Source organism: Enhydra lutris, unplaced genomic scaffold (genome assembly GCF_002288905.1).
Source record: "Enhydra lutris kenyoni isolate GAN:26980312 unplaced genomic scaffold, ASM228890v2 scaffoldscaffold26, whole genome shotgun sequence".
NCBI lineage: Eukaryota > Metazoa > Chordata > Mammalia > Carnivora > Mustelidae > Enhydra > Enhydra lutris.
The window spans coordinates 16,183,087-16,206,762 of NW_019154110.1; the positions used below are offsets into that span (position 1 = coordinate 16,183,087).

Genomic DNA, 23,676 nt, shown 5'->3' on the forward strand with positions numbered 1-23,676 from the left:
GTTTGAACCCTTGTGTCTAGGGCTCCATGTTGACACAAAAGCTCTTCTATGCCCTGAACTGGGAACAACACTGGCAACTCTCACCTCCACCCAACTCTTTCCTAAAAAAGAGGGCCTTGAACCTGTAACTTTTGGAGTTTTAACATTCAAACCATTTGAAAAGGGATGGAGACACAGTGGGAGCGGGATGGAGGGAGGGTGATGGGAAATGCGGTGGAAGGGGACCCTCCCTAAAGCATGCTGCTTAGTATTTCTGACACCTGGGATGTGGTCGGGCCCTCAGGGCTTATCTCCGGACCCGTGGGGCTGGGCAGGCCAGAGTGGCTTCCTGGGGGTGGGCTCAAGGCAGCCCAGGGCTTTGAGTCCACCATCGCCGCAGAGTAGGGCTCCACGTAAATGCGACGTACGGCGGGCCTCGGGTCCTGGAGGCTGCTCTTCCCCTCTTCAGGGAGGCTCGTGGTGTGAGCTAGAATGAGGCTCCGGGGCCCATCGGGGGCTGGTCGCAGCCGCTCGGCCTCTGCAGGATCGTGGGCCAGGCCGCAGGCCTGGGATGGGTGCTGCGTGTAAACGCCCTCGGACAGGGATAGCGACTGCGTCTCGCTGTGCATGCGCAGCCAGCGCTGATGGCGGCTGAAGCCGCCGTAGTGCTGGTGCTTGGCCGGCTTCTGCTTTCCCAGGAAGCCCAGCGCCGGCCGCGAGCCTGGCGCCATCTTGGCGTGGTTCTTGGACGCCAAGCCCGTCAGCGTCAGGCTGTGGAGGACCTCGGCGCACGAGTGGTCAGGGTCTGGCCCCAGCACCCGGCCCTGGGGGTCCTGACCCGGCCCCAGAGGACTCTTCATGTCATGCACCTGCAGGACGTCGGGGGCGCTGCCACTTAGGCCGCTTAGCGTTTGCTGGGCGATGTCGTGTGATGACAGGTACACCAGGTCCAGGTCTCGGGGGCTCAGAGCATCACTGGAGTCGTAGTCGCTGTCGGTGGGGAGGAAGACTTCTGAGCAGCCTTCTTCATCAGAACAGGGCTGTGAATCTGCAAAGCCTGAGACCCGGGTTAGAAAAGAAACTCTTAGCCTGGGCCTGCTTCATGGGGTAGGATCTGTGTGGTTGAGCCCTCCCCACCCCTGTGCCTAAAAGAGCCCTGGGCTTCCTTGAACGGTCTCTCTGCCCCTTGAAGGTAGTCATCATTTTTGAACAAGGGGCCCCATGTTTGGTTTTGCACAGGGCCCTGTAAATTATGTAGTGGGTCCTGTGCTTAGCTTAAGGGAAAGGAGGGAGAGGAACTTGGACAGGTCCAACCTGGATAGTGGCAGAGGGTAATGTGTCCTTATTCCCCATGTGCATTTTTATTATTGGCTGGACATGTGTAGAGAGGATGAAACAGGAAAGAAAGCTGAATGTTATTCATTCATTTCCTATCCTTATTTCAGAGATAATTTTTGCATTCGATAGAGTAGTAGGAACTTAAAAGGTTGGGGGTGCGGAGAAGAGGTGACACTATGGGGACTGAAGTCAGGTTAACTGGGTTTCAGATCCTAGCTATCCTCCACCTACTTGTTCTGTGATCTTGGGAGAGTTACTTAAGTTCTTTGAGCTTTAGTTTTCTTATCTGTAAACTGGGGATGATAATAGAACTTCTTCCCTAGGATGACTGTAAAATAGAAATTGATTATGTTTATAAACATTTACCCCAGTTGTCAGGTGTTTAAAAAGAAAAAAATAAAAGCAAAAGTAAGGCCAAAGAAAAAACAAAAACAGAAGTAAGATGAGAGGCAAAAATAAGCCTCAAAGTGCATACTATAGTGACCATAAATGAGCCAGAAGTTTAATTCTTAGATATTTGTCATTTAACGCACTAGTTGTTTATATCTTTTTCTTCCTTTCAGCCAGGTTGTACATTTTGGTGGGGCAAGGACTGTCTTTAAATCCTTTGAATTTCCCATGGAACTCAGCCCAAGGTAGGTACTTGGTAAATACATGCTGATTTTGAAAGCATATATTTATTTGAAAACATGAAAGTGCTCTTAAAAATATGTATTTGAAAACATGCAAGTGCTCTTAGAAAGAAAAATTGCTGGGGGCACCTGGGTGCCATAGTCAGTTAAGAGGTCGACTCCTGAGGTGGTGATACTGGGTTTGTGAGATGGAGCCCAGTGTCGGAGTCCATGCTCAGCACTAAGTCGGCTCCAGGGTCTCTGTCACTCTCCTGCGGCTCTCTCTCTCTCTCTCAAATAAATGAAATAAATTTAAAAAAGCAAATGAAAAATTGCTAATTTACAAATCAGGTAATCTCAATTTAAAAAAAATCTCTAAGATTTTTAAGTAGAATTTAGTAAACTTATGTTTAAAGTCATCTGGAAGAGAAAATTTATGAAAGCAGCCAACTTTTTTTCCTTTTTCAAGGATACAATAGGGAGGAGCTGATTTACCAGATACCAAAAAATAACTACATTTTTAAAAAAAGATTTTTATTTATTTATTTGGCGGGGCGGGGGAGACGGAGAAAGAGAGAGAGAGAGAACAAGCAGGGGGAGTGGCAGAGGGAGAAGCAGGCTCTCCACTGAGCGGGGAGCCCAATGTGGGGCTCAATCCCAGGACCCTGAGACTATGACCTGAGCTGAAGGCAGACGCTTAAGCAACTGAGCCACCCAGGCACCTCCAAAAAATACTAGAGATTTGGTAGCTACAACTTTGTAGTATTGGTGTATAAATGGACAGATAGACATGTAGAACAGAAAAGTAAAGTCTACAAATAGTGATAATTCTGTGTGATAACGTGGTTAAAATAACATTTCAATGTAGGGAAGTGAACAGATTATTCAGGATATAGTGTTGGGACAACTGGCTATCCCTTTAGCAAAATAATTAGAAAAAATCCTATGTCATGGCATATATAAAGATAAATATCATTTAGCTTAAATGTGACAGGCAAACCCTAAAAGTAACAGAAGACAGTATGTTTGTAATTTTAGGGTGGCATGGTCACTGTAAGCAAGACATATCCTAGAAGTTAGAGAAGTGACAAATTTGACTGCATCACAGTTTAATACTTTGTAAACCACATGATACTATAAACAAAGTAAAAAGGCAAGTGATATATTGGAAGAAAACAGTAATATTATGTGTAGCAAAAGGTTAATAGCCAGAATATCCAAAATTTTCTGTAAATCCATAAGAAAACAATCCAGATGGGCAGATGAGAATCAGTTCTTCAAAGAATAATTAATACAAATGGCCAATAAACATACTAAAAATATTCAACTTTAGATAGACTATAATTACTAACTAGGTGATAGTCAGGGAAATGGATGTTGAAACAACAGGACATGTTTTTGCCCATCATATTTGGTAAAAATGAAAAGAGTGATAATCTCATGTGTTGGTGATGTGTGGGGAATCAGGGACGCTCACAGAAGGACGCTGGGAATATAAACTAGCACAGCTCTTCAGATAGCGTTCTGGTACACTATATTAAAAATGTGCACATCATTTGTCCCAGCAAGTCCTTTTTTAGATATCTGTGTTTGAGGAATTGTCACTCTGTATACATGGAGACATTTACAAGTTGTTTAGTGCAGTGTGATTTATAATAGGGAAAATGAGAAAGAATCCTGTGGCTGAGGCTGTGTGAAAGGAAGACTTAGAGGCACCAAAGTATTAAGAAAAGAAAAATCACTTGAGAAAAGAAAAATCGCTTACTTGCAAAATTCTGCAAGGGAGTCCAAATTCAGGACTGGCTTGCTGATTGAAAAATACAACAGGTATTTAAAGTAAAAACCCACAGGATTAAAGGTTATAGTTATATTGTTCATGGTGGAAAATCAGATGTGATTATCATAAGAATATTGCAGACTTCAGGGAAAATTTTTGTTTTGTTAAGGAGTTAGTAATTTACACAAACAGGATTAAGGTTTCTTCTATTTTAGGAAGTAGAACCAGATGTAACCCCTCCCCCCCTTTTTTTTGCTTGTTTGTTTATTTCACGGTCAGGGCGTGAAGTGCTTCTTTCTCTTTTTCCTGACTGTGGAAGATGATGTATGTGCTTACTCATTGGCAGGGCAAGATTTCAGTTTTGTTCTCTCACTGTTGGCCGCTACCCAATATTTATTATCCTTTTTTGGTTACAAATCTTAAGTTTTCTTTGAGACAGCGATACACTCATGTAAAAGACCACAGTTTTTCAGCTTCCCTTGCAGCTAGGTATGGCCATATATATAACTAAGTTCTGGCCAATGAGTTAGAACTGAAAGTACTATATGAAACTTCTGGAAGGCTGCATAAAGAGAGCTGGCTAGGCCCATGAGGCAGCCTTAGGGAAAAAAAGCCACATGCTAGGGTGTTAGAGCTGAAAAAGGGAATGTGGAATCTGAGGACCATGGAGTCCACATTACCAACTATGAATTGTCTGCCTCTGGGCTTCTTTCAAACAAGAGAAATAAAGTGTTTTGTGTTCATGACACTCTTATTTGGGTTTTTCGTGACATGGATCCAAACATAATCCTAACTGATGCACATCTGAATGTCTTACTAGGAGGATGGTTTAAAAATTTGGGCACATCTGTATTATGGAATATTGTCCAGCAGCTACAGAGAAGATCAACCCATCTACTGTTCTCTAAGTCATGTTTACTAAAAAGGCTCCCTTTCCTAATTTTCTGAGGTCTACCCATCTGTTCAAGGGTTCCCCCAAATGTAGCCTTCTTTAAGAAACACTCCCCAACTATCCCAGAAAAAATTGCTCACTTGTCTGCATTTCTCTAACACTTCTTGCTTCTATTATCCTTTGGCATTTAGCCTGTATAGACTTATATTATTAGTTGTCTTTTTTAATGCAAATATGACATCCTGGATTCCTGGTTAGATCAGAGCCCTCTTAGGGCAGATATATTTAATTCATCCATTCAGTCAACAATGAAGATTCTGTTTTGCTTGAGCTCCTGCTCTAACAGAAGCACTGTTCTTGATGCCCAAGTAAATATAAAATTAATAAGAAATGACCTATCTCCAGAGAGTTCACTGTTCTAATGAAAGTCTAGGGCATGTATGCATCCATGAGACTAGGAGAACATATATTTTGTAAGAGAAGTTTAGCAAATATGTAGGTTTACAGGAAAGAGATTGCATTTCATTGGGGCAGGATTGATAAGGTACTCTATCATCTCTTACTTATTTATCATCTCTTATTTATTATTTATTCCCTCATTTGTCCCTATTCTCTAAATTGTTTTATTTCTTCATCCACTTTCAAAAAGTGGTTTAGGCAGCTATTAATATGCAAATGAGAGGATTAGAAACCAGAGAGGAAGAAGAACAGTACAAATGGCCCTACTTGACTATAAAATGGGAACAGGAATTTGGGGGAAATCAGACTACAAAAGTAAGATGCCAGTGATTGCACTCTAAATAATTTATCCTAGGAAAATGAAGGCTATATCCATGCAGGACTTGTGCATGAATGTTCATAGCAATTTTATTTGTATTAGCCCCAAACCAAAAGCTGCTCAAATGTTCTTCAGTGGATGGATTGTTAAACTGTGGCACATCCATACTATGGACTACTACTTACCAATAAAAATAAAGAATTCCATTTATGTAACATTCGTGAAATAATTACAGAGATGGAGAGTAATAGTAGCAGGGATAGAGATGGGGGGAATGAGTAAGGCAATAAAGGGGGAACAGAAAGAGTTTTGGGTGATGGTACAGTTGAGTATTTTGGTTATGGTGGTAATTACCCACGGCCATCCATACGATAAAACTGCACACAGCTATACAAGTAAGCCCGAGTGCTTGTGCGCGAGCGCATGCACCTGCATACACACATGCGTGGACAAGTATCTGCATAACTAGTGAGATCTGGTTGTGGTGTTGTATGAGAGCTGTGTTTAAGTTGTTGATGTTGGAGAGGTTGGGGGAAGGGTACATGGGAATTCCTGTACATTTCTTTGCAACCTACTGTTTCTCTAATTATTTCAAAATAAGTGGTTAAAAGAGGGAGATTAATTTTTTAAAAGGTAGGGGAGAGCCAGAAGAGAATAGTAAATCTTAGATAAGGAGTTTGTACCTAATTTTGTACCCAGTGGGTAGCTACTGAAGAATTTTGAAGAAGTAATTGACAAGTTGAGAGCTGTGATTTAGGATAATTCTGTAGCAGGTAAGATGTAAGATGAACTGGATGAGGAGGAAATAGACAGAAGGGAGGCCAGCCAGGAGTCTGAGGTCCAAGCTATGTTTCTTTTAATTTTTTTTTTTTTTTTTTCAGATTGTAGGGCTGTGCAAGAGCAGTGGTTATGTGGAGGAAAATAGAAATCCAGGGAAATTACTCATGCAAAGACGTTTACTAAGCACCTGTTTTATGCTAGGCAGATAGGGTATCTGCTTTTAAGCAGCTCACAGTGTGTGGTTTAAGAAAATAAGTCAAAAAATATAAAAGATTAATATCAGATAGTGCAAAGTTCCATGCAGAAAATGAAACTGGGTTTCAGGTAGAGAGTGATTTGGGAGGAAGGTTCTTTTGCTAATGTAGCCAAGGGAGGAATCCCTGTAGAGAAGGGAGTCTGGGTGAGACCTTGAGGATCAGAAGGAATCAGCTATGTGAAAGTCTGAGAGAAGAGTCCTAGACAACTTGGAGAGGTAAGTGTAAAGGCCCTGAAATGACCAGCAGGTTTCAGGGCTCAGTGTCTGAATGGCGGTGTCTGCCTTAAACTGGAAGAGTTAAGTGCAGCAGGGTTAGGCGGTAGATTTGGGCTGGGTTGGGCAGTGGAAGGGGTGGTAAATTTAATTTGGATAGATTGGCCAAGATACCCTGGAGGAGATGGAATGAGAGCCTGGGTTGCAAGGCTGAGGGAAGATGTTTGTGGGTAGAGATGAAAGAACTACTGGAAGGGAACCGTTGAAGATACAAGAATGGTAGGCTGATGGACATAACAAGAAGGGGTGATCACTTGTGAGCACCAGTGCTGGCACTGGTTTTTAGTAAAAAAGAGCAGAAGGGCATGAGGTGGGGAAGAATATAGATATAGATAGATTTTCATGCTAGAAAAAGAGAATTGAATAAAGTCTTGGGCTGAAGGACTTTAATAATCTTAAAACAAGTTTTAGACAGCACTTTTCCTCATCTTTTGTGAGAAAAATTGGGCATTGCAAGTAACAGGGTCTCAGAACTATGGGTTGTTTTTGATGGTGGTAGCAATAGGTGCTCTCTGCGTGATGAGGAAGAGAAGTTAACTGAAGATTTGAAATTGGGCTGGAAGTAAGATCCAGAGAATTGAATTTAGTTGAGCTTCTCTGTCTGATCAGTGTTTCTGTTCAGCTGGCCACATGTATTCATTTGTGCCTACACTAGTAATAACAATACCTGACATTTTCTTAGTGCTTACTGTGGGCAAGCCATTATGCTATGTAGTGTAGGTCCTTCATCTTATTTAATGTGTATAACAATTCCCATTGTGCAGATGAGAGTATTAAGTCTTAGGCTTATTACACTTTTAAATTTATACATAGCTGATAAGTAGCTGATAGGAGCTCACATGCAGATTTGTCTCACTCCAAAGACCTGCCTACTGCTGTTCACGTTAGCATTTTCATGGCTTTCCATGGAAGCTTCCTGAGGGCTGGGGCCTGGTTCATCTAATTTAGTTTGTGTGGGACCCACACAGAGTTCTATTAATTAAACTCTTAATAAGCACTTCTTGATGTTGCCGCTGCTAGAGAAACATGTTAGGTTTTATGTTAGTTTCCTGTGGCTGTTATAGCAAATCACCACACACTGGGTGGCTTAAAACTACAGAAATGTATTCTCTCACAGCTCTGGAAGCCGGAAGTCTGAAATCAAGGTGTCAGTAGGGCTGCACTCCCTTTGGAGGCTCTAGGGAAGAGTATTTTCTTGCCACTTCCAGCTCTGGTGGCTGTTGGCATTGTCTGTGGTGGCGTCACTCCAGTATCTGCTTCTGTCTTCACATGGACTCTCTTCTGTCTCTGATAAGGACACTTATTATTGGATTTGGGGGTCACCCTTATAATTCAGGATGATCTTATCTTAAGATCCTTAATTACGTCTGCAAATAAGGTCACATTCACAGGTTATAGGGGTTAGGACTTGGACATACCATTTTAGGGTCACCATTCAATCCCCTAGAAGTCTGATAGTAAAAATGACTAACTACAAGCAGCTGTTGAGGAGTCTATGACACTTTCTTCCTCCTTCCGATCCAAAGTCAGGTAGAGCAGTTTGCACTTTGACCTCTCAGCATACAGATATTGAGCATTTATTGTTTGCAGGGGACTAAGGAGTATATGAAGGTGTTCTTCAAAGGTCTGAGCTTCTAATTTTCAATGGGGAATCATATTTTGGGACTCTCAGGAAGTACCTGTGCTGATTTCCGCAGGTACAGTTAGTTGCTTAGTTCTCTTACCTCTTCTGGCATTTTATTCATATCTCTGTTATTGCATTTATCAAGGTTTATTATAAACTACTCATTTACATGTTTATCTCCATTATTGAACCATGAACTCTAGAGGGCATGCACTGTATCTTGTTTATCTCTGCTCATCTAATCTGAACATGGATAGTAGGCCATAAGGACCTCCTAACAAGACTGTGACTTAATCATCACTGTGTCATTAGCCTCTTGTTCTGTTTCTCTGGTGCATTCAACAAAGTTCTCAGGTATGTTGAATTGATTAAAACTAAAACAAATACTGAAATCTGGGAGTATAAAAAGAGTTGTGAGATTTGATTGCTTCTTAAAAACAATACTGAAAGCAGCCTGGAAGGAGCTAATTTACTTAATCTGCCACAGAAATTCCTGAAAATAATCACCTAAATCATTTAGCTTTATATTTGGTGATGCTTGACTTAAGAGTCAGCCTAATTGTAGCAAAAAGAACAAGTATCTTAAAATCAGATAAACCTGGGGTAACGTCCTGTCTTGCTTCTTACTGTGTATGTGATCTTGAGCAAATCACTTAGTGCCTCTGAACCTTTCATCCTCCATGGCCTGTATGTAATCCATTGCCTGTCTCCAATAGGTACTGTGGTGATTAAATCAGGTTGTTAGAAATACTTTAAGTGCCACTCTTCCCTTCAATATTTAGAGAGTAACTAGAAAACATATTGTGAATATTACATATTAAAATACAAACCAGTAATCAGATAAACTTCCAAGATTTTTTTTTTTTTAACTTCCAAGATTTTGCTGTGAGAATGCTGTTGATAATAAAGGAGAATAATACTCTCTTGTATGGTCTTGTGCTGGTGATGATCTAGTTCAGTCTGTATTTCCCAGCCTTGATTTAGCAGTGAATTAGTAAATGATATACTTTCTTTACCATAGCTCCTAAGAGCAAGGGAAATAGGAGATAAATTAAAAGAAGAACTAGTTACAACTGTCATACCCAAGGAGAGGAAAATGGGCTTGGGTATGGAGTGGTAAATATTATCTTGTAGGTTCATGGGCCCACAGTTGGGAAACACTGTTCTAGTGGGAATCTAAATATTTGACTTCCATGGTGGTTGTATTATTTATTATAAGACTTAGTGGAACCTATTGCTTAGAGTGGGATACCCCTCCCAGAACAAGCTGGGAAAATCTCCAGGATGCCAGCCAGGGCACTGAGGAGAGTTTCCAGGGACTTAGGCCACTGCCACTCCCTCTCTTCCTGGAAAAGAATGCAAAGTGCAGCTTCCATCCCTAGATCCAGGCCATATGCTCCATTAAGCATTTTAGGCACCTTGCCTAGTTGTTATTTTAATAAACCTGGTTGTGCTCCTCAATTTCCCTTAGAAGGCCCACTGGGCAGGCTAGCATTGGTAGAACCTTGAGTTTCCCCTCTGACTGACCCAGGAGTTGTTTGATTAAAGTTCTGCCCATAGTATTAGTGCTGGCTTAGGAAGCTTGGCTTTCTTGCCATTGTAATGGGTGTTGCAACTCCTGGTCTCTGTGGATCAGGCCAACAACAGCAGAGTAGAGTTGATGTGGATTTTGAGGGCGTTATGTGGAGATGACATTTCAGGAAAGAATAATTGATTTAAAGCTATTGCTTTTCTCTTAAAGGCAGGGGGCATGGCAGGACAGAAAGACAGAAGTAATAAGCAGTATTTGCCCTAAGAAAATCTGTCTTCACCTTTTTAATGTACCACTGTCCAAATTTGTATTTTTTAATATGCTTCACTGAATCTATCCAGTGTGTTTGAGTAGAATTTAAATAATTTATAAATGAAGAATTAAAATAAACCTCATCAGGTCTTGGGTAGAACCTCAGGGGTTGTTCACCTTCTGATTTCCCAAGAGAAATAATATCTACAGAATCCTGTTGGTTTTTTTGAATTGTTTATTTTATACTATAGTGTTCTTAACATTGTCTGGGAAAAGGTTACAAGGAAGATTTACATTTGGAAGATCACAATAATCTTCAGATGCATCTGAAGGAAACAACGCCCCCCACCCCTCTGTTGCCTCACCCATGCGTCACTAGGAGAAATAGCAGTATTGGAAAAAAAAATTGCTGCTGCCTGTGACCACTATACCCACAGAAAAGGAGTGGGAGAGAAAATACCCATGTGATGGACCAAATCGTTCCACCCCCTGCCTTGAGTTGCCTTTTCTAGGAGCCAACTTTCCCCCTTGGGTCCTTGGGAGATGCTTAATTTTAATTGACTCAGAGGAGTTCTACTTTGTGTTTGAAAACCACAAGGAAATGGGAAGTTAAGTTAAAGAGTTCCACTCCCCTCTCCCCTGTCCCCCAACACATGCAGATACACAAAGACAAATCCAAGGTACTCAACAGCCTTAAAACAGAATCTTGGGCTGGCAGTTTTGTGATAGACTGTACTTCCTCCAGCAGGCTCCTCAGAAGTTAGGTGAACTCTACCCACACAGAATGGAATTGTATTGCAAATTCTGCTCTGTGGGTAACTCACTGGGGATGTTCCTCTAAATAGGATTTTTTTCCTCCTCATAAATGGTTTCCAAATAAAAGTAGCACACTAGTGCAGAGGACAGAGTATGCAGAAGCAGATTTCATTGCTCTGAAAAGCTTTTGCTTTTGTGAGGGGATCGGACCTAAATGTTTCTCCCCAGTTTTCCTGTCACTGGGTTCCATTTTTTCATTTGCTTTCCTCCACGTCTTTGTGTTTCACAGCCCATGGAATCTTGGCTTCAGAGAAATAAATGGACCCAAGAGAGAGTTATATTTTAAGGAACAGAATGATGATCGCTCACATTTTAGATTAATAATAAAATCCAAATGTAATTGGCCAGATCCTCCCAGTAGAGAGTGTTTGTAACCCGTCATCTGGCCATTATGAGAGTTTGGCACTTCTGTGGCACAGGAGAGGCCACCCTCATACAGCCAAGGGGACCTCCTTAGGACCCTGCAGCCAAGAGAACATTAAATGCTGGGAAGGTTCTGTGAGCAGAGAGGGCAGGCAAGGGCTATGGAGGTGGAAGGGGAATTGAAGAGTTGTTTGCAGACTTATGTAAATTGTGGAACAACAGAGGGAATATCTATCTTGCCTTTAAAAAAATGCCCTTACAACCCTAGATCTCTCTAGCTACTGCCCTCCCTCACTCTTCTTTTTCATAGCCAAGATTCTGAAGAGTGTATCCTTACTGGTTCCATTCCTTTACCTCCCATTTACTCCCTGATCTACTTCTGTTGGGTTTCTCTCTCCTCCCCTTCATATACCACTATCATCCAGATTACAGATGACTTCGTTGTTGAAAAGAAAAATAATCCAACAGAAGCTTTTCAGTTTTATTTAACGTCTCACCATTGTTTGACATGCTTTAATTTCTGTGACACTGCTCTCTTGTTTTTTAATCTTCCTCTGGTTGTTATTTCTTGGTCTAAGAAGTCCTGCTGTCCATTCCACAGGGATCTTTCCAGATTCTCCTCTCCTTACTCTGACTTCTCTTTCTAGGGAATCCCAAGCATTTTTGTAGCTACATCATTCATATGTCAGTAATTTTTTTTTTTTTTAAAGATTTTATTTATTTATTTGACAGACAGAGATCACAAGTAGGCAGAGAGGCAGGCAGAGAGAGAGAGAAGGGGAAGCAGGCTCCCCGCTGCCCAGAGAGCCCGATGTGGGGCTCGATCCCAGGACCCTGGGATCATGACCTGAGTTGAAGGCAGAGGCTTTAACCCACTGAGCCACCCAGGCGCCCCCATATGTCAGTAATTCTTAAGTTCATATTATAAGTCCAGTCTATTTCCTGAGCTCCAGACCCCATAATCCTTTTTTGTTGGGATGCCCTAAACTAACTTACTAACCATCTAAACTAACTAACTAACCAACCACCCAAGCTTGTTTCTCCTCTGGTGTAACTTTTTTTTTGTAAATGTCATGATATTCAGAGACATTCATGCCAGAAAAGTTGGTATCCCTCTGTTACTAGTTTTGTAATTGATATCCCAGCTTCCAGTACTATCCCACTGAGGTCTCTTCATACAACAGCCAGATTGGATTTTTTTTTTTAAAGATTTTATTTATTTATTTGACAGGCAGAGATCACCAGTAGGCAGAGAGGCACGCAGAGAGAGAGAGAGAGGAGGAAGCAGGCTCCCTGTGGCGCAGAGAGCCCGACGTGGGGCTTGATCCCAGGACCCTGAGATCAAGACCTGAGCTGAAGGCAGAGGCTTTAACCCTCTGAGCCACCCAGGTGCCCCCAGATTTGATTTTAAAGAATAATTCAGATCATATCAATCCTTGCTTAGAAGTTTCCAATAGCTTTCCATCACAAGCAGAATAAAATCCAAACTACTTACCTTGGCCCTGCCTGATCTGGACCCTGCCTTCCTCTTTACCCTCTCTCTCACCACTAGCCCCTTTATTGGCTCTGCTCCAATGACTTTGGCTTTCTTTTCATCCCTCACCCACTTTGGGGCCTATTGCTGTTTTATTGCCTGGAATATTCCAACTCCAGATCTTTGCATTATTGGCTCCTTTTTCTGTGGTTGGTTCAAATGTAACTGTCACAGATGGGTCTTTGCTGACCATCCTAGTGAATTCAGCATTCTCCCTGCTCATCTTGACTCCTGTTTTATGTTATACATCGGGATTTTCACTATATGAAATTATCTTGTTTATGTTTTCATTGTTACTTTTTCTAGAATGTAAGCTCTATGGAAGTGGCAACTTTGTTTTATCACTATATCCCTGTTACCTCAAGGAGTACCTGGAACACAGCGGATAGCCAATAATTTTTTTTTTTTTTGTAATGAAAAGAGAAAAAGGCTGAACAATATCTTTGGATCCTGAGTTCAGCCAGACTGCTTATAGTTCCCTTAATTACAATACAGCTGCACATTCTGATTCCTTTGCCTATAATGCTCTCTTCTTTCCTCTGTTTTTGGCTCAACTCCTGCTTACCCTTTAGTACTTTGTCACTCTCTCTGGGAAGTTCTTGTTGATCTCACGAGTTTACAGTTAAACATCCAGAAGACTCCATTAGCACCCTATACACATCCTCATCATAGCACATATGCTATTACCATGAAATATTGTCAATGTAATTGTCTCCCCCACTAGACTAGCTTATGGCAGGGATGGTATTCATATGCCCAGCTCAGTGGGAATCTACAAAAGTATACTTGAGAAATTCTACTCAAAGAATTCTTTAAAAAAATATTTGGTAAATCCTAGAATACTTCAGTAATTATCTCTCAAGTTTTTTCATTTGCCAAGTTTTGGTCTTTAGACATTGAGTTTTTTAAAATATAGGAGCATATGTAAACTTACTTATAGATAAGGTTCATATCCCTACTACTGTTTTCTTTTTTTTTTTTTTAAGATTTTATGTATTTATTTGAGAGAGAGAGCATGAGTGGGGGTGAAGTGGGGGGGCAGGTGAAGGGCAGAGGTAGAGGGAGAAGCAGTCTAGCAAGCAGGGGAGCCTGTCACGGGGCTCCAACCCAGGACCCCGAGATCATGACCTGAGCTAAAGGCAGACATTTCACTGACTGAGCCACCCAGATGCCCCCCCACACTGAAGTTTTCTATAATAAGAGTAATAACATTAAAAATGATATCTACAATCTATTGTCCATTAAATGCCATGCATCTCTGACATACACTGTCTTAACTACAAGTAACTTTTAAAGGTGTAGATATTATTAATTTTATTTTCTGTACATGGAAGCTGAGAGACTGAAATGTAGTAAGCTGTTCAAGCTTATAAGACTAGTAAAAGAAAGCTAGGATATGTTTTTTGCTTTTTTTTGGTTTGTTTTGTTTGTTTTTTTTTTTTACTATTGGAAATAAACTGAGGGTTGCTGGAGGGGAGGTGGGTGTGGGGGTGGGCTAATTGGGTGAAGGACATTAAGGAGGGCAAGTGATAAGATGAGCACTGGGTGTTATATGCAGCTGATGAATTATTGAACATTATATCCGAAACTACTGATATACTACTATATGTTGGCTAACTGAATTTAAATAATAATAATAATAATAATAACAACAACAACAACAACAACAACAAATACTGTGATTTGAATCCAGGTCTCTGATTTCTTAGCCCAAGTTCTTTCTGCTACACCATGCTGCCCCCTATGGGACAAGCTCATATTTCAGAGCTGTTTATTAAAGATATTAATTATTATTGTAAAGCTTACAGAATTGGAGTTATTGAAAGCTATAGAATCAAGGAAGATGCTTTGAATGCCATTAAGTTAACTGACTAGAAAACAGCACTAGTCTCAACATGTCCTTGGCAAGAGCACTATACTGCCTTTGAGTAGTATGCTTTCTCTCTGTTTATAAGCCAGAGGTCCTTTGTAGAACTCTGTGTTAACTGAGCCATGGTTTTGTTCTTAGCATTTCCATGTAAACTCAAACTGAATTCCCAAGTGTAGAGGTGATGTGCTGGGCATCTCCACAGCTTGTCTGTAAGCTGTTTCCTTGTTGTGTCCATGATGAGGCCAACTTAGTTATTTAGCCTCAGGGTCAGGACGCTAGTTTATCCAATGTTTCTTGCTTTCCCAGTTTTCACCCCAGGACAGTGGTGCTATGTTGCATGAAAAGTTTGCCCTGAATTCTTACCCAGGCTAGGATCTACATTTTGTCTCTTTCCTGACACTCTATTTACTAGAGGCTGGGCCGGTTCTCCCTCCTTACTTGGTTTTGGTCAGATTCCCTTGGCTGACTTGGCCTTCACTTGGTACTGCATTTCTGAAGCCCCATCATTGCTCTGTGTCCTTTTGTATCTTGGAAACTCAGGCTGGGACTGGACTAAAGCTTCTCCAATCCTAGATGGAGTTGATCTCAGGTTACTGCCTTAGTTTCCTGTCCCTCTGCTGCTCTGATTTTATTCCCTGGATGCTTTTAGACTCTCACCATTATGCAGCATTTCCTCCTGTTTGCTGGGACCAGGGCCTCAGCATAAAAGAGCCTCAGCAGTGGAGAAAGGACCAAGAATCTGGTGACTGAAATACAGATCTTTAGATCTTATTGCTTACCGGTCACTGCCTTTCTTCTGTGCATCTCTGGGGATGGGGATGGGGATGGAAGACAGTCTATATGTGATGATGTAGAGTTGATCTTCTTGAGGTTCTGCTCCTCTGAAGGGTCTAGCAGTTTTGTGATGGGCAAGCCACAGACTGGTTGTTTGTATCTTGCATACTGTAGAGCATCCATGATCCATCTCATTTCACGCCAAACTTCATCTATTTGCTTTGGAATGAAATGATAAAAAATTTTGTTTATCAAACAGGTATTAAAAATGGGTAAGTTTCCCTGAGAATCCAAGATGATACATTTTCCACAGTACTGGTTTTGAGTAAAAAATTTTTAACATAGGCTTGCTAAGCCAGAAAATACCTCTTCTTATAATCTCTTGTGCCTTGCATATTTTTTTTTTACCTGAGAGGCTATATCATGTAGTGCAAATAGTGGAAGACCTGAATTCCAGTTTGTACCCCCCCAACTTTTAGCTCTGTAATAATCTTTGGCAAGCCTCTTTGAGCCCCAGTCTGTGAATGTGGACAAAACCCTCCCTTTTTATACCTCACAGGACTGCTGTGATGACTGGGTGAAATGATGAATTTGACAGTGCTTTGTAAAGCTGCAGGGTACATTTCTCACACATATGGAGTGTTATTAATTTTCAGCATAAGATAAAATATTCCTCATTAGGATATTGGGAGTAACAGATAGGATAAAGTCTAGATCTCAGAATACTTGAAGAAAGAAATGTAACTTCAGTTCTATGTGAACTAGAAAAGCAAAGCATTACTAGAATATTTTGCTAAGCAGAGATTCTTGGACCTATTTAATAGAAAATAGATAACTTTATATATTAAAATTATTACTTTCTTACACAGAAAATAAGTGCTTCTAAAGTACAAAGTAGCTTAATAGCTTATTCCTAAGTAATTAAAATAACCTTACATTTTTGGCATACCTCATTCTATATTGTTATCATTTTGGTTTCTGGGTTACCAAAGTGATTTTAGTTATAATATTCTCATTATAAAGTACAGTAGTCATTTCTCTGAAGTGTATTAGTGTAAAAGTCACTCATATGTTTGTGTCTACCTCTGTGGATGACAGATAGTCTCCCAGATCTTAATAGATACTGGCTATAAACTTGCCGGTTTTTCTGACTCTCCAAGGAGGGGCTGTTAGTTACATTATATTTTTTTTCCACGGGACCCTGGAGCTTATGATAGGCTTTGCATCGATTTCACTGAGTGCCTTTGGCAACCCGTTAACTTCTTTGGGACCATTTACTCAACTGTAAAAAGAGGAGGTTGGGCTAGGTAATGTCTAAGGTCCGTTTCAGTTTTGATACTTTATGATTTATTTTTGAAGAATATTTGTTAAGTTGGTGGCACTTAGCTTCCAGGTAAAAGGTGTCCGTTGTATGAATACTGCAAAGTTAAGGTCTGATTATAGAAGTTTTAAAGATAAAGGACTTCCCAGTGTTCTATTTGTTTTCAGAATATCTTCCTAGAGCCTTAATCTGTACTTAAATAAAGAATATTCACAAACCTGGTACTCCCTACAAACACAGAGTAAAGTCTGAAACTATGACAGTCTGCCATGTTCAGAGTGAACATTCAGGGCTGGTAATGAAAGCATCTGATTGAATTTTAGCCTTTTTTAGGCAGTGAGCTGGGCGGGATGTTCAGCAGTGGGCAGGTTTTGAGGATGCACTGAGTACTGGAGAGGGAGAGATAAGAAGTTCAAGGGGTAAAGCGAGAGTGCAAATCCCAGAGGAGACTCAGGCAAATTTTCTGGATGGGATTGTTGAGCTTTCAGCTGGCTTTTACTGGTCCTACTTCATGTAGCACTTTTGTCTCACAGTTATTTTAAAGGCACTACATGACTGTGGACAGCTTTTTAGGGTGCTTTCCAAGGACAGGGACTGTGCTTTTCTTTCTTTAGCTCTTGCCTATGCCAAGAGTAGATACTGAATAATGATTGTTCAGTGAACAAACAAATGAATGGTTGGATGGTTACCTAATTCTTTAGATCTCTACCCTCCAACAGAGTTATTATGAGTATTAGTGGAAGTAGCTGAGTGCACTGTATAAATGATACATTGTTATTAAGTTTTGTTGTTACAATGAAAGTCATGATTATTGTGTGAGGCTGAGTGTGGCCTCCCCAAATATGTCCATGTCCTAATCACTGGAACTTGTGAATATTTTTTAAAAAATATTTTTATTTATTTGGTTATTTGAGAGAGAGTGAGAGCAAGAGAGCTCACAGAGGGAGAAGGAGAAACAGACTTGTCACCTAGCAGGGAGAACCCAAGATAGGGCTCGATCCCAGGACCCTGAGATCATGACTGGAGCCGCAGGTAGACGTTTAACTGACTGAGCCACCTGGGTGCCCTGGAACTTGTGAACATTACTGTATATGATAAAAGAGTAAATATTACCTTGCCTGGCAAAAGATGTGATTAAGTTAAGGATTTTTTTTTTTTTTTTTAAGTTAAGGATTTTGAGAAGGAAGTTTATCTTGGATTTTTTGGGTGCACCCTAATTCAATAACAAATGTCTCATAAAGACATTCTTACAAGACAGGCAGAGGGAGACTGGCAGACAGGAGAGAAGGAGGCAGTGTGACCACAGAGGCAAAGATCGAAGTGATGTGGCCACAAGTCAAGGAATGGCAACAGCCACCAAAAACTGGCAGAAGCAGAGAGCAGATTTTCCCTTGGAGCCTCCAGAGGGAGTATGGCCTGACCAATACTTGATTTCAGATTGTCAGTCCCCAGAGCTGTGGAAAGAATACATTTCTTATTGTTTTAAGTCACCCAGTTTGTGGTGATTGGTTTCAGCAGCCCTATGAAACTAATACAAGTGTTAATAATAATCTACTTGTTCTCTTTGGGTAAGATTATTTCAGCATTACTGCTGAGGATGGATAGGGAGATTTAGTATACATTTTAAAATTATGTGTATAAACAATTTATATCTTATTTTTTCTCAGTGATGAAGTGAAGAAGTATTAGCTGATATAAGTTTAAAATATTTGTACAGGGAGGCCTATGGGCTGAGTTTAACAGACTTAGCTAAGTAGCCCTAAAAGAAGTACAATTTTCACCCGTTTTACCTTATACTGTTGATCTAAAAATAACTGACAACATAATCCCCCTGATATTAAGGTCCAAATTCAGCTTCTAAAGACTTGCTGACACGTTTTTAAAAAAGAAAAGACCATGAACTCTGTAGGTCTGTTGGTTAAGAGTTCTGCATCCATTTCTCACCCTGCCTTTTAAAATTTTTGGTTTTCATCCCGTAACTTACACCCTTTCTCTGTACTCAGGCAAGATAATATTTTTATTAAAATGTAAAGGTGATTGGTTTTCTCACAGCATAGTTACAAGGTGCTTGAGGGGATGATAGATTGGCTATATTTAATGAGCTGTGTTTCTATTACAGCTTAGGAGCATTTGAAGCATTACAGTGTATAAATTATGGCCTAATTGCCCTTTAGGCTTTAGCAGCTCAAAATATGCCAAGCTCCAAGTCTCTACACTTTGATATTTCTGCTGTGTGTGCCGTCTATAAAACCTATATACCTTATCTATGATTTTCTTCACCTCCCCTAGTCCAGGCCCTCCCCTTTTCTGGCTACACTCCTTGGCTTCTTTTCCTTGATGTATTTACATAGACTCCCTTGCTCTTTACAATGTTTGGTTTGTGTAGTGACTTCAACACTGTCTTAGATCTGGAATCATACAAATGCTCTCACGGCTGGCGGTTGCCTCTGCAGGTTATGGTGTGTGGTGGGCTGAGCTGTGAATGCCAATGGGTGAGGGGCTCCAGCTGGTTTTCATTCTGAGTGAGAGAGGGATTGAGAAGCCCAACATAGATAAGAGGAGAAATGATATTGCATTATCTCTAGTCAGTGAAGTTATCCGTGTTGGATAGAGCAAAGCAATCCATTGAAGGCTGTGGCTACAGGGAGATGGTCAGGGTTTACCCAGCTAAGAAGTGATTTTTTTGAACCCTTTGGGAATTGGCTTTTATCCAAGTCTACATGTACCTGGCTGGCTGGAAGGAGAGTATGTAGAGGGGACTCTCAAGTTACCTGCTTTGGGAACTTTGAGGAATTGCTGGCCTGGCTTGCCTTTATCCATCCCACTTAATGATGTGATGAAAGGGAAGAGAGAAAAAGGCAGTGGAGCCCTAGGGTAGGTGAAAAATAAGGGGCCACAGAGTAAGAATGGTGCCAGGAACTCCTGAAAGACTGAAGAAAGTCCACTTTCTCATTGGATGACCATACTGGATTCAGAGGAAGGCTTAAGTGGAATAAAGCAGAAATAGAACCTAAGGCATGGTTAGAGAGTGCTTCTCTAAATATATTTATGGATGTTAAAGACGTCATGAAATATTAGAGCCAACCAGTTCTTCAAAGTCATCTAGTCCAGCCCTTTCATTTTATATATGAGAAAATCGGGGCCCTGGAGATCAAACGAATTGTCCATTACTCCAAGGTCTATCGGTAGAACTCAGGACTAAAAATGTATGCTAATTGATTTCTGGTCATTGTTCTTTTTCTGATGCTCCACTGCCCATTATATTGGATAGAAAAGGTAAGCCAGTCTTTCTTATTCTCTTGCCTCATTCTTCCCTTTCCCACCCCTTCCTCATATTAATGTTCCACTTTTACTGGAAATGAAATAAATGCCATAAATGTCTGGTTTTTTAAATACCGCATTTTCAGGTCAAGAGAGCAAGTAATTTCTTAAGAGGTTTATTTCTTTAGTCTGAGAGGTCATTTAAGGTATCTCATTTATGGAGTTGGATAAGTAGGATAAGATTTGTCTGCTCACCACTTTGCAATTATATTATAATACCTTCTTCCTGAGTACTAAGTAAATTCCAAATCTTGTATACCCATATTTCAGAGCATTTTACCTCCTTATTAATAACTGAATAAATGAATATATAATTTACTTCATATTTACTATGTGCAGGTAGTGTGCTCAGTGCTTTATTGTTGTTGAATTCACAGTAACACTATAAGTTAATACACTTACCTCCCCTGTTTTACAGATTAGGAGGTTGGGATTCATTTTATTTTATTTTTTTTTAAGATTTTATTGATTTGTGGGAGGCACCTGGGTGGCTCAGTGGTTAAGCCTCTGCCTTCAGCTCAGGTCATGATCTCAGGGTCCTGGGATCGAGTTCCACATCGGGCTCTCTGCTCTGCAGGGAGCCTGCTTCCTCCTCTCTCTCTCTCTGCTTGCCTCTCTGCCCACTTGTGATCTCTCTCAGTCAAATAAATAAAATCTTAAAAAAAATATATTTTATTGATTTGTTAGAGGGAGAGAGAGAGCATGTACACAAGCAGGGGGAGCAGCAGGCAGAGGGAGAAGTAGGCTCCCTACTGAACAAGGAACCCAGTGTGGGCCTCCATCCCAGGATGCTGGGGTCATGACCTGAGCAGGTTCTTAACCGACTGAGCCACCCAGACGTACCAGGAGGTAGGGGTTTAGAGAAATTTATTTGCTCAAAGCTCAAAGCATTCCTTGCCTAGATGATTGTGATAGCTTCATATTTGATTTCACTGCTTTTGGTCTTCTCTTTAAATCCAGGAATGGTATGCAAATTATCTACGAACATAGCCAATGAGAATGAGTGCTTACTATAAACAATCAGTATGGCTATACCACTGCAATGGACTATCTCCCAGCTTGAATCTATGCTAAATAGCTATGAGAGGCTGTAACTTACTTTCTTTAAGACTTTGGCCAAGTCCCTGTTGTCTATAGAATAAAGTACAAATTTCTTACCATAGCCTTTAATAAAGCCCTTGTGGTCTGATCTCATTGCTACTTTCATTCTTGCCTGCTTTCTTACTACCTTCACTCAATTTATGCCCCAACCATCATTCCCCAAATACTGTTTTCCTGCTCTTTCTGCCTTATCTGTTTATACTTTTTCTTTGAATGCCCCCAGTCTGTTTCTCCCTACTGTATAGTCTAATTTATCCCTCTAGGCCAAGCTTGGATATCAGTTACATCCTCTGTGGCAACTTTTCTTACACCCACAAATATTAATAAAGTGTTACTTCTTTGTGTTGACACAATTTTTTTTTTTCTGGTACTCCTCTTTTGGCACCTAACTCATTTTATAAATAATATTTATACACATTTCTTGTCTATCCTGCTGGGTTTAAAACTCTTTATGGTCAGGGACTGTATCTAATTCAACTTCGTATCTCTCTTGAAGTGCCTGACATCTGGGTATTCAACAAATATTTACCAAATTGAACTGACTATATATCCTAGATATCTATCATAGGCTATTGCTGGTATACTCATTTTGTGAGTTGGGTAATATTAGGCAGAAAGATCATAAGATTTGTCCAAGGGACTTACGGGCAATTTTAGATGAGATCCAAATTGTCTTGATGACTAGTCAGTGCCCCTGTCACAAGAACTTGAGGTGTCATCTTAAGGCTTTTCTAGACAAGACCATAGATAGGAAACAACTTTTCCAGCCCCTGTAGCCACACATTAGAGTATCAGTCAGCTCTGCCAGAAAGGGGTCTAAAGCATGAGGTCCAACTGGATTTGGGTTAATATAATTCTGGGATATTAAGTTAATTGATACAATTTTTCTTTCTGTTAGAATTATCAATGGACTAATGGGTAATAATGATAATCTGATTACTAGTTCTTCTAGCAGTGATTTTTCTCTCCAAATGGGAAGCCACTACTACCTACCATAGTAATGGATGCAGGTCTTAGTAATGCTGTGATTTATATGTAGTTTTTTTCTTAAGCCTTTGTTTAAAAACTCACTTCTTCCTGAACTCCAAATTTTAACCAAATCAAGAGGCTACTTGCATGCTGTGGTCTTTAAATAAACCCAGATTGCTGTTCTTTTTTATGCTTGTTTCTCATCCCCTCCACTCTACCCCTTCTTCCTTCATTCTGCCTCAGAAGAAACAAACTATTACCTGCATGAAATCTAAAACTTGCTGGTGTCTTTGTTTGGCAGCTGCAACCTCGCTGTCTGAGATCGCTTCCCTCAGGGACTGTTGGGTATTCAGAGAATCCAGCTCCACCACAGCAGAAAGGCGGCAATATAGACTAATAAATTTCTCCCTGTAGCTGCAAAAATGAACTGGAAAATGGACAAGCAAAATAAAACATGTTAAGATCTGGTATCAAAATAGAGAAATTCATACCTCAGAGAAAACAAGTTGAATGAAAACATGATTTATTAATCCTATCAGTGGAAAATATTAAGCCATAAATAAATTATAAATGTGCTCTTTAGGGGCCAGTTGTCTGGCTTCAGTCAGACAGTATTCCCTTTTAAGTTTTACCAAGTCCTGGTAAAGGTATGGGGAAGTGGGCTTGGCTCAAGCTACAGTTTATGTTCTGCTCCTAAAGTTAAGGCCATATATATATATATATATACATACATACATATATACATACATACATACACACACACATACATACATATATATACACATACACACACATACATACATATACTTACACACACACACACACATACATACACACACACACACACATATATATATTCTGAGAAAATAAGTTTGCTTATCACTTTAAAGAAGAAAAAAGTCAAGTAGCAATCTGAAACCTAATTTTGATTTCCATGTCTGATTTCTACTGTGTATCTTACATGCTTCTTTTCAAAGCCAGAAATCCCAGAAGATACAAAACACACTTTTCTTGGGATGTCTTTTGTCTGGCTGGAAAACTTCCTTTAGGGCCTGGCAGGATGGGTTTTGATTCTTGTCCCTGCTCCTCAGCTGCTCTGGAAGGATGATGGAGCTGATACCTCAACAGACCATTTTTGTCTTTGGCAGACTTGGCCTTCATCTTTCAAAAGATAATGGGCCAGCGGCCAGAGGGAACAGTCTGATAACCTTCATCTCCATCACGGAGGAGGGAGAGAGGAGTGTGGGACTCAGGCTCATGTGGGTACCCTGAGGTGGATCAGATGTTCTGTACTTCTCAGACTCTGATCACATACTAAAACAACAGACTGCAGCGGGATGAGGAAAGCATCCTCAGTCAGACTAGTGCAGGACCAGTCTCTTCCTAGCCATTGTTGAATTTTCAGACTCACTTTCTAGGAACCTCATTTACTCTATGTGTCTATATCACTGTGTTTCATGCTTTGGAAACAGTCTATTAGAACTCCACAAATCTGTGGAAACATTTTTATTCTGGC

General features: G+C 40.5%; 1 protein-coding gene across 1 annotated transcript in view; it reads right to left on the minus strand.

Moving 5' to 3' along the window:
* Positions 1-230: 230 nt before the first annotated feature.
* The window catches only part of LOC111151466 (ankyrin repeat and fibronectin type III domain containing 1), a 437,740-nt gene continuing 414,294 nt past the window's right edge, over positions 231-23,676 (minus strand). Inside the window, exons 20-21 of the mRNA XM_022509473.1 lie at positions 15,454-15,667; positions 231-1,036 (exon numbers count right to left, since the gene is read on the minus strand). Coding sequence (XP_022365181.1) covers positions 231-1,036; positions 15,454-15,667 — 1,020 coding nt within the window. The remainder of the gene's footprint in view (positions 1,037-15,453; positions 15,668-23,676) is intronic.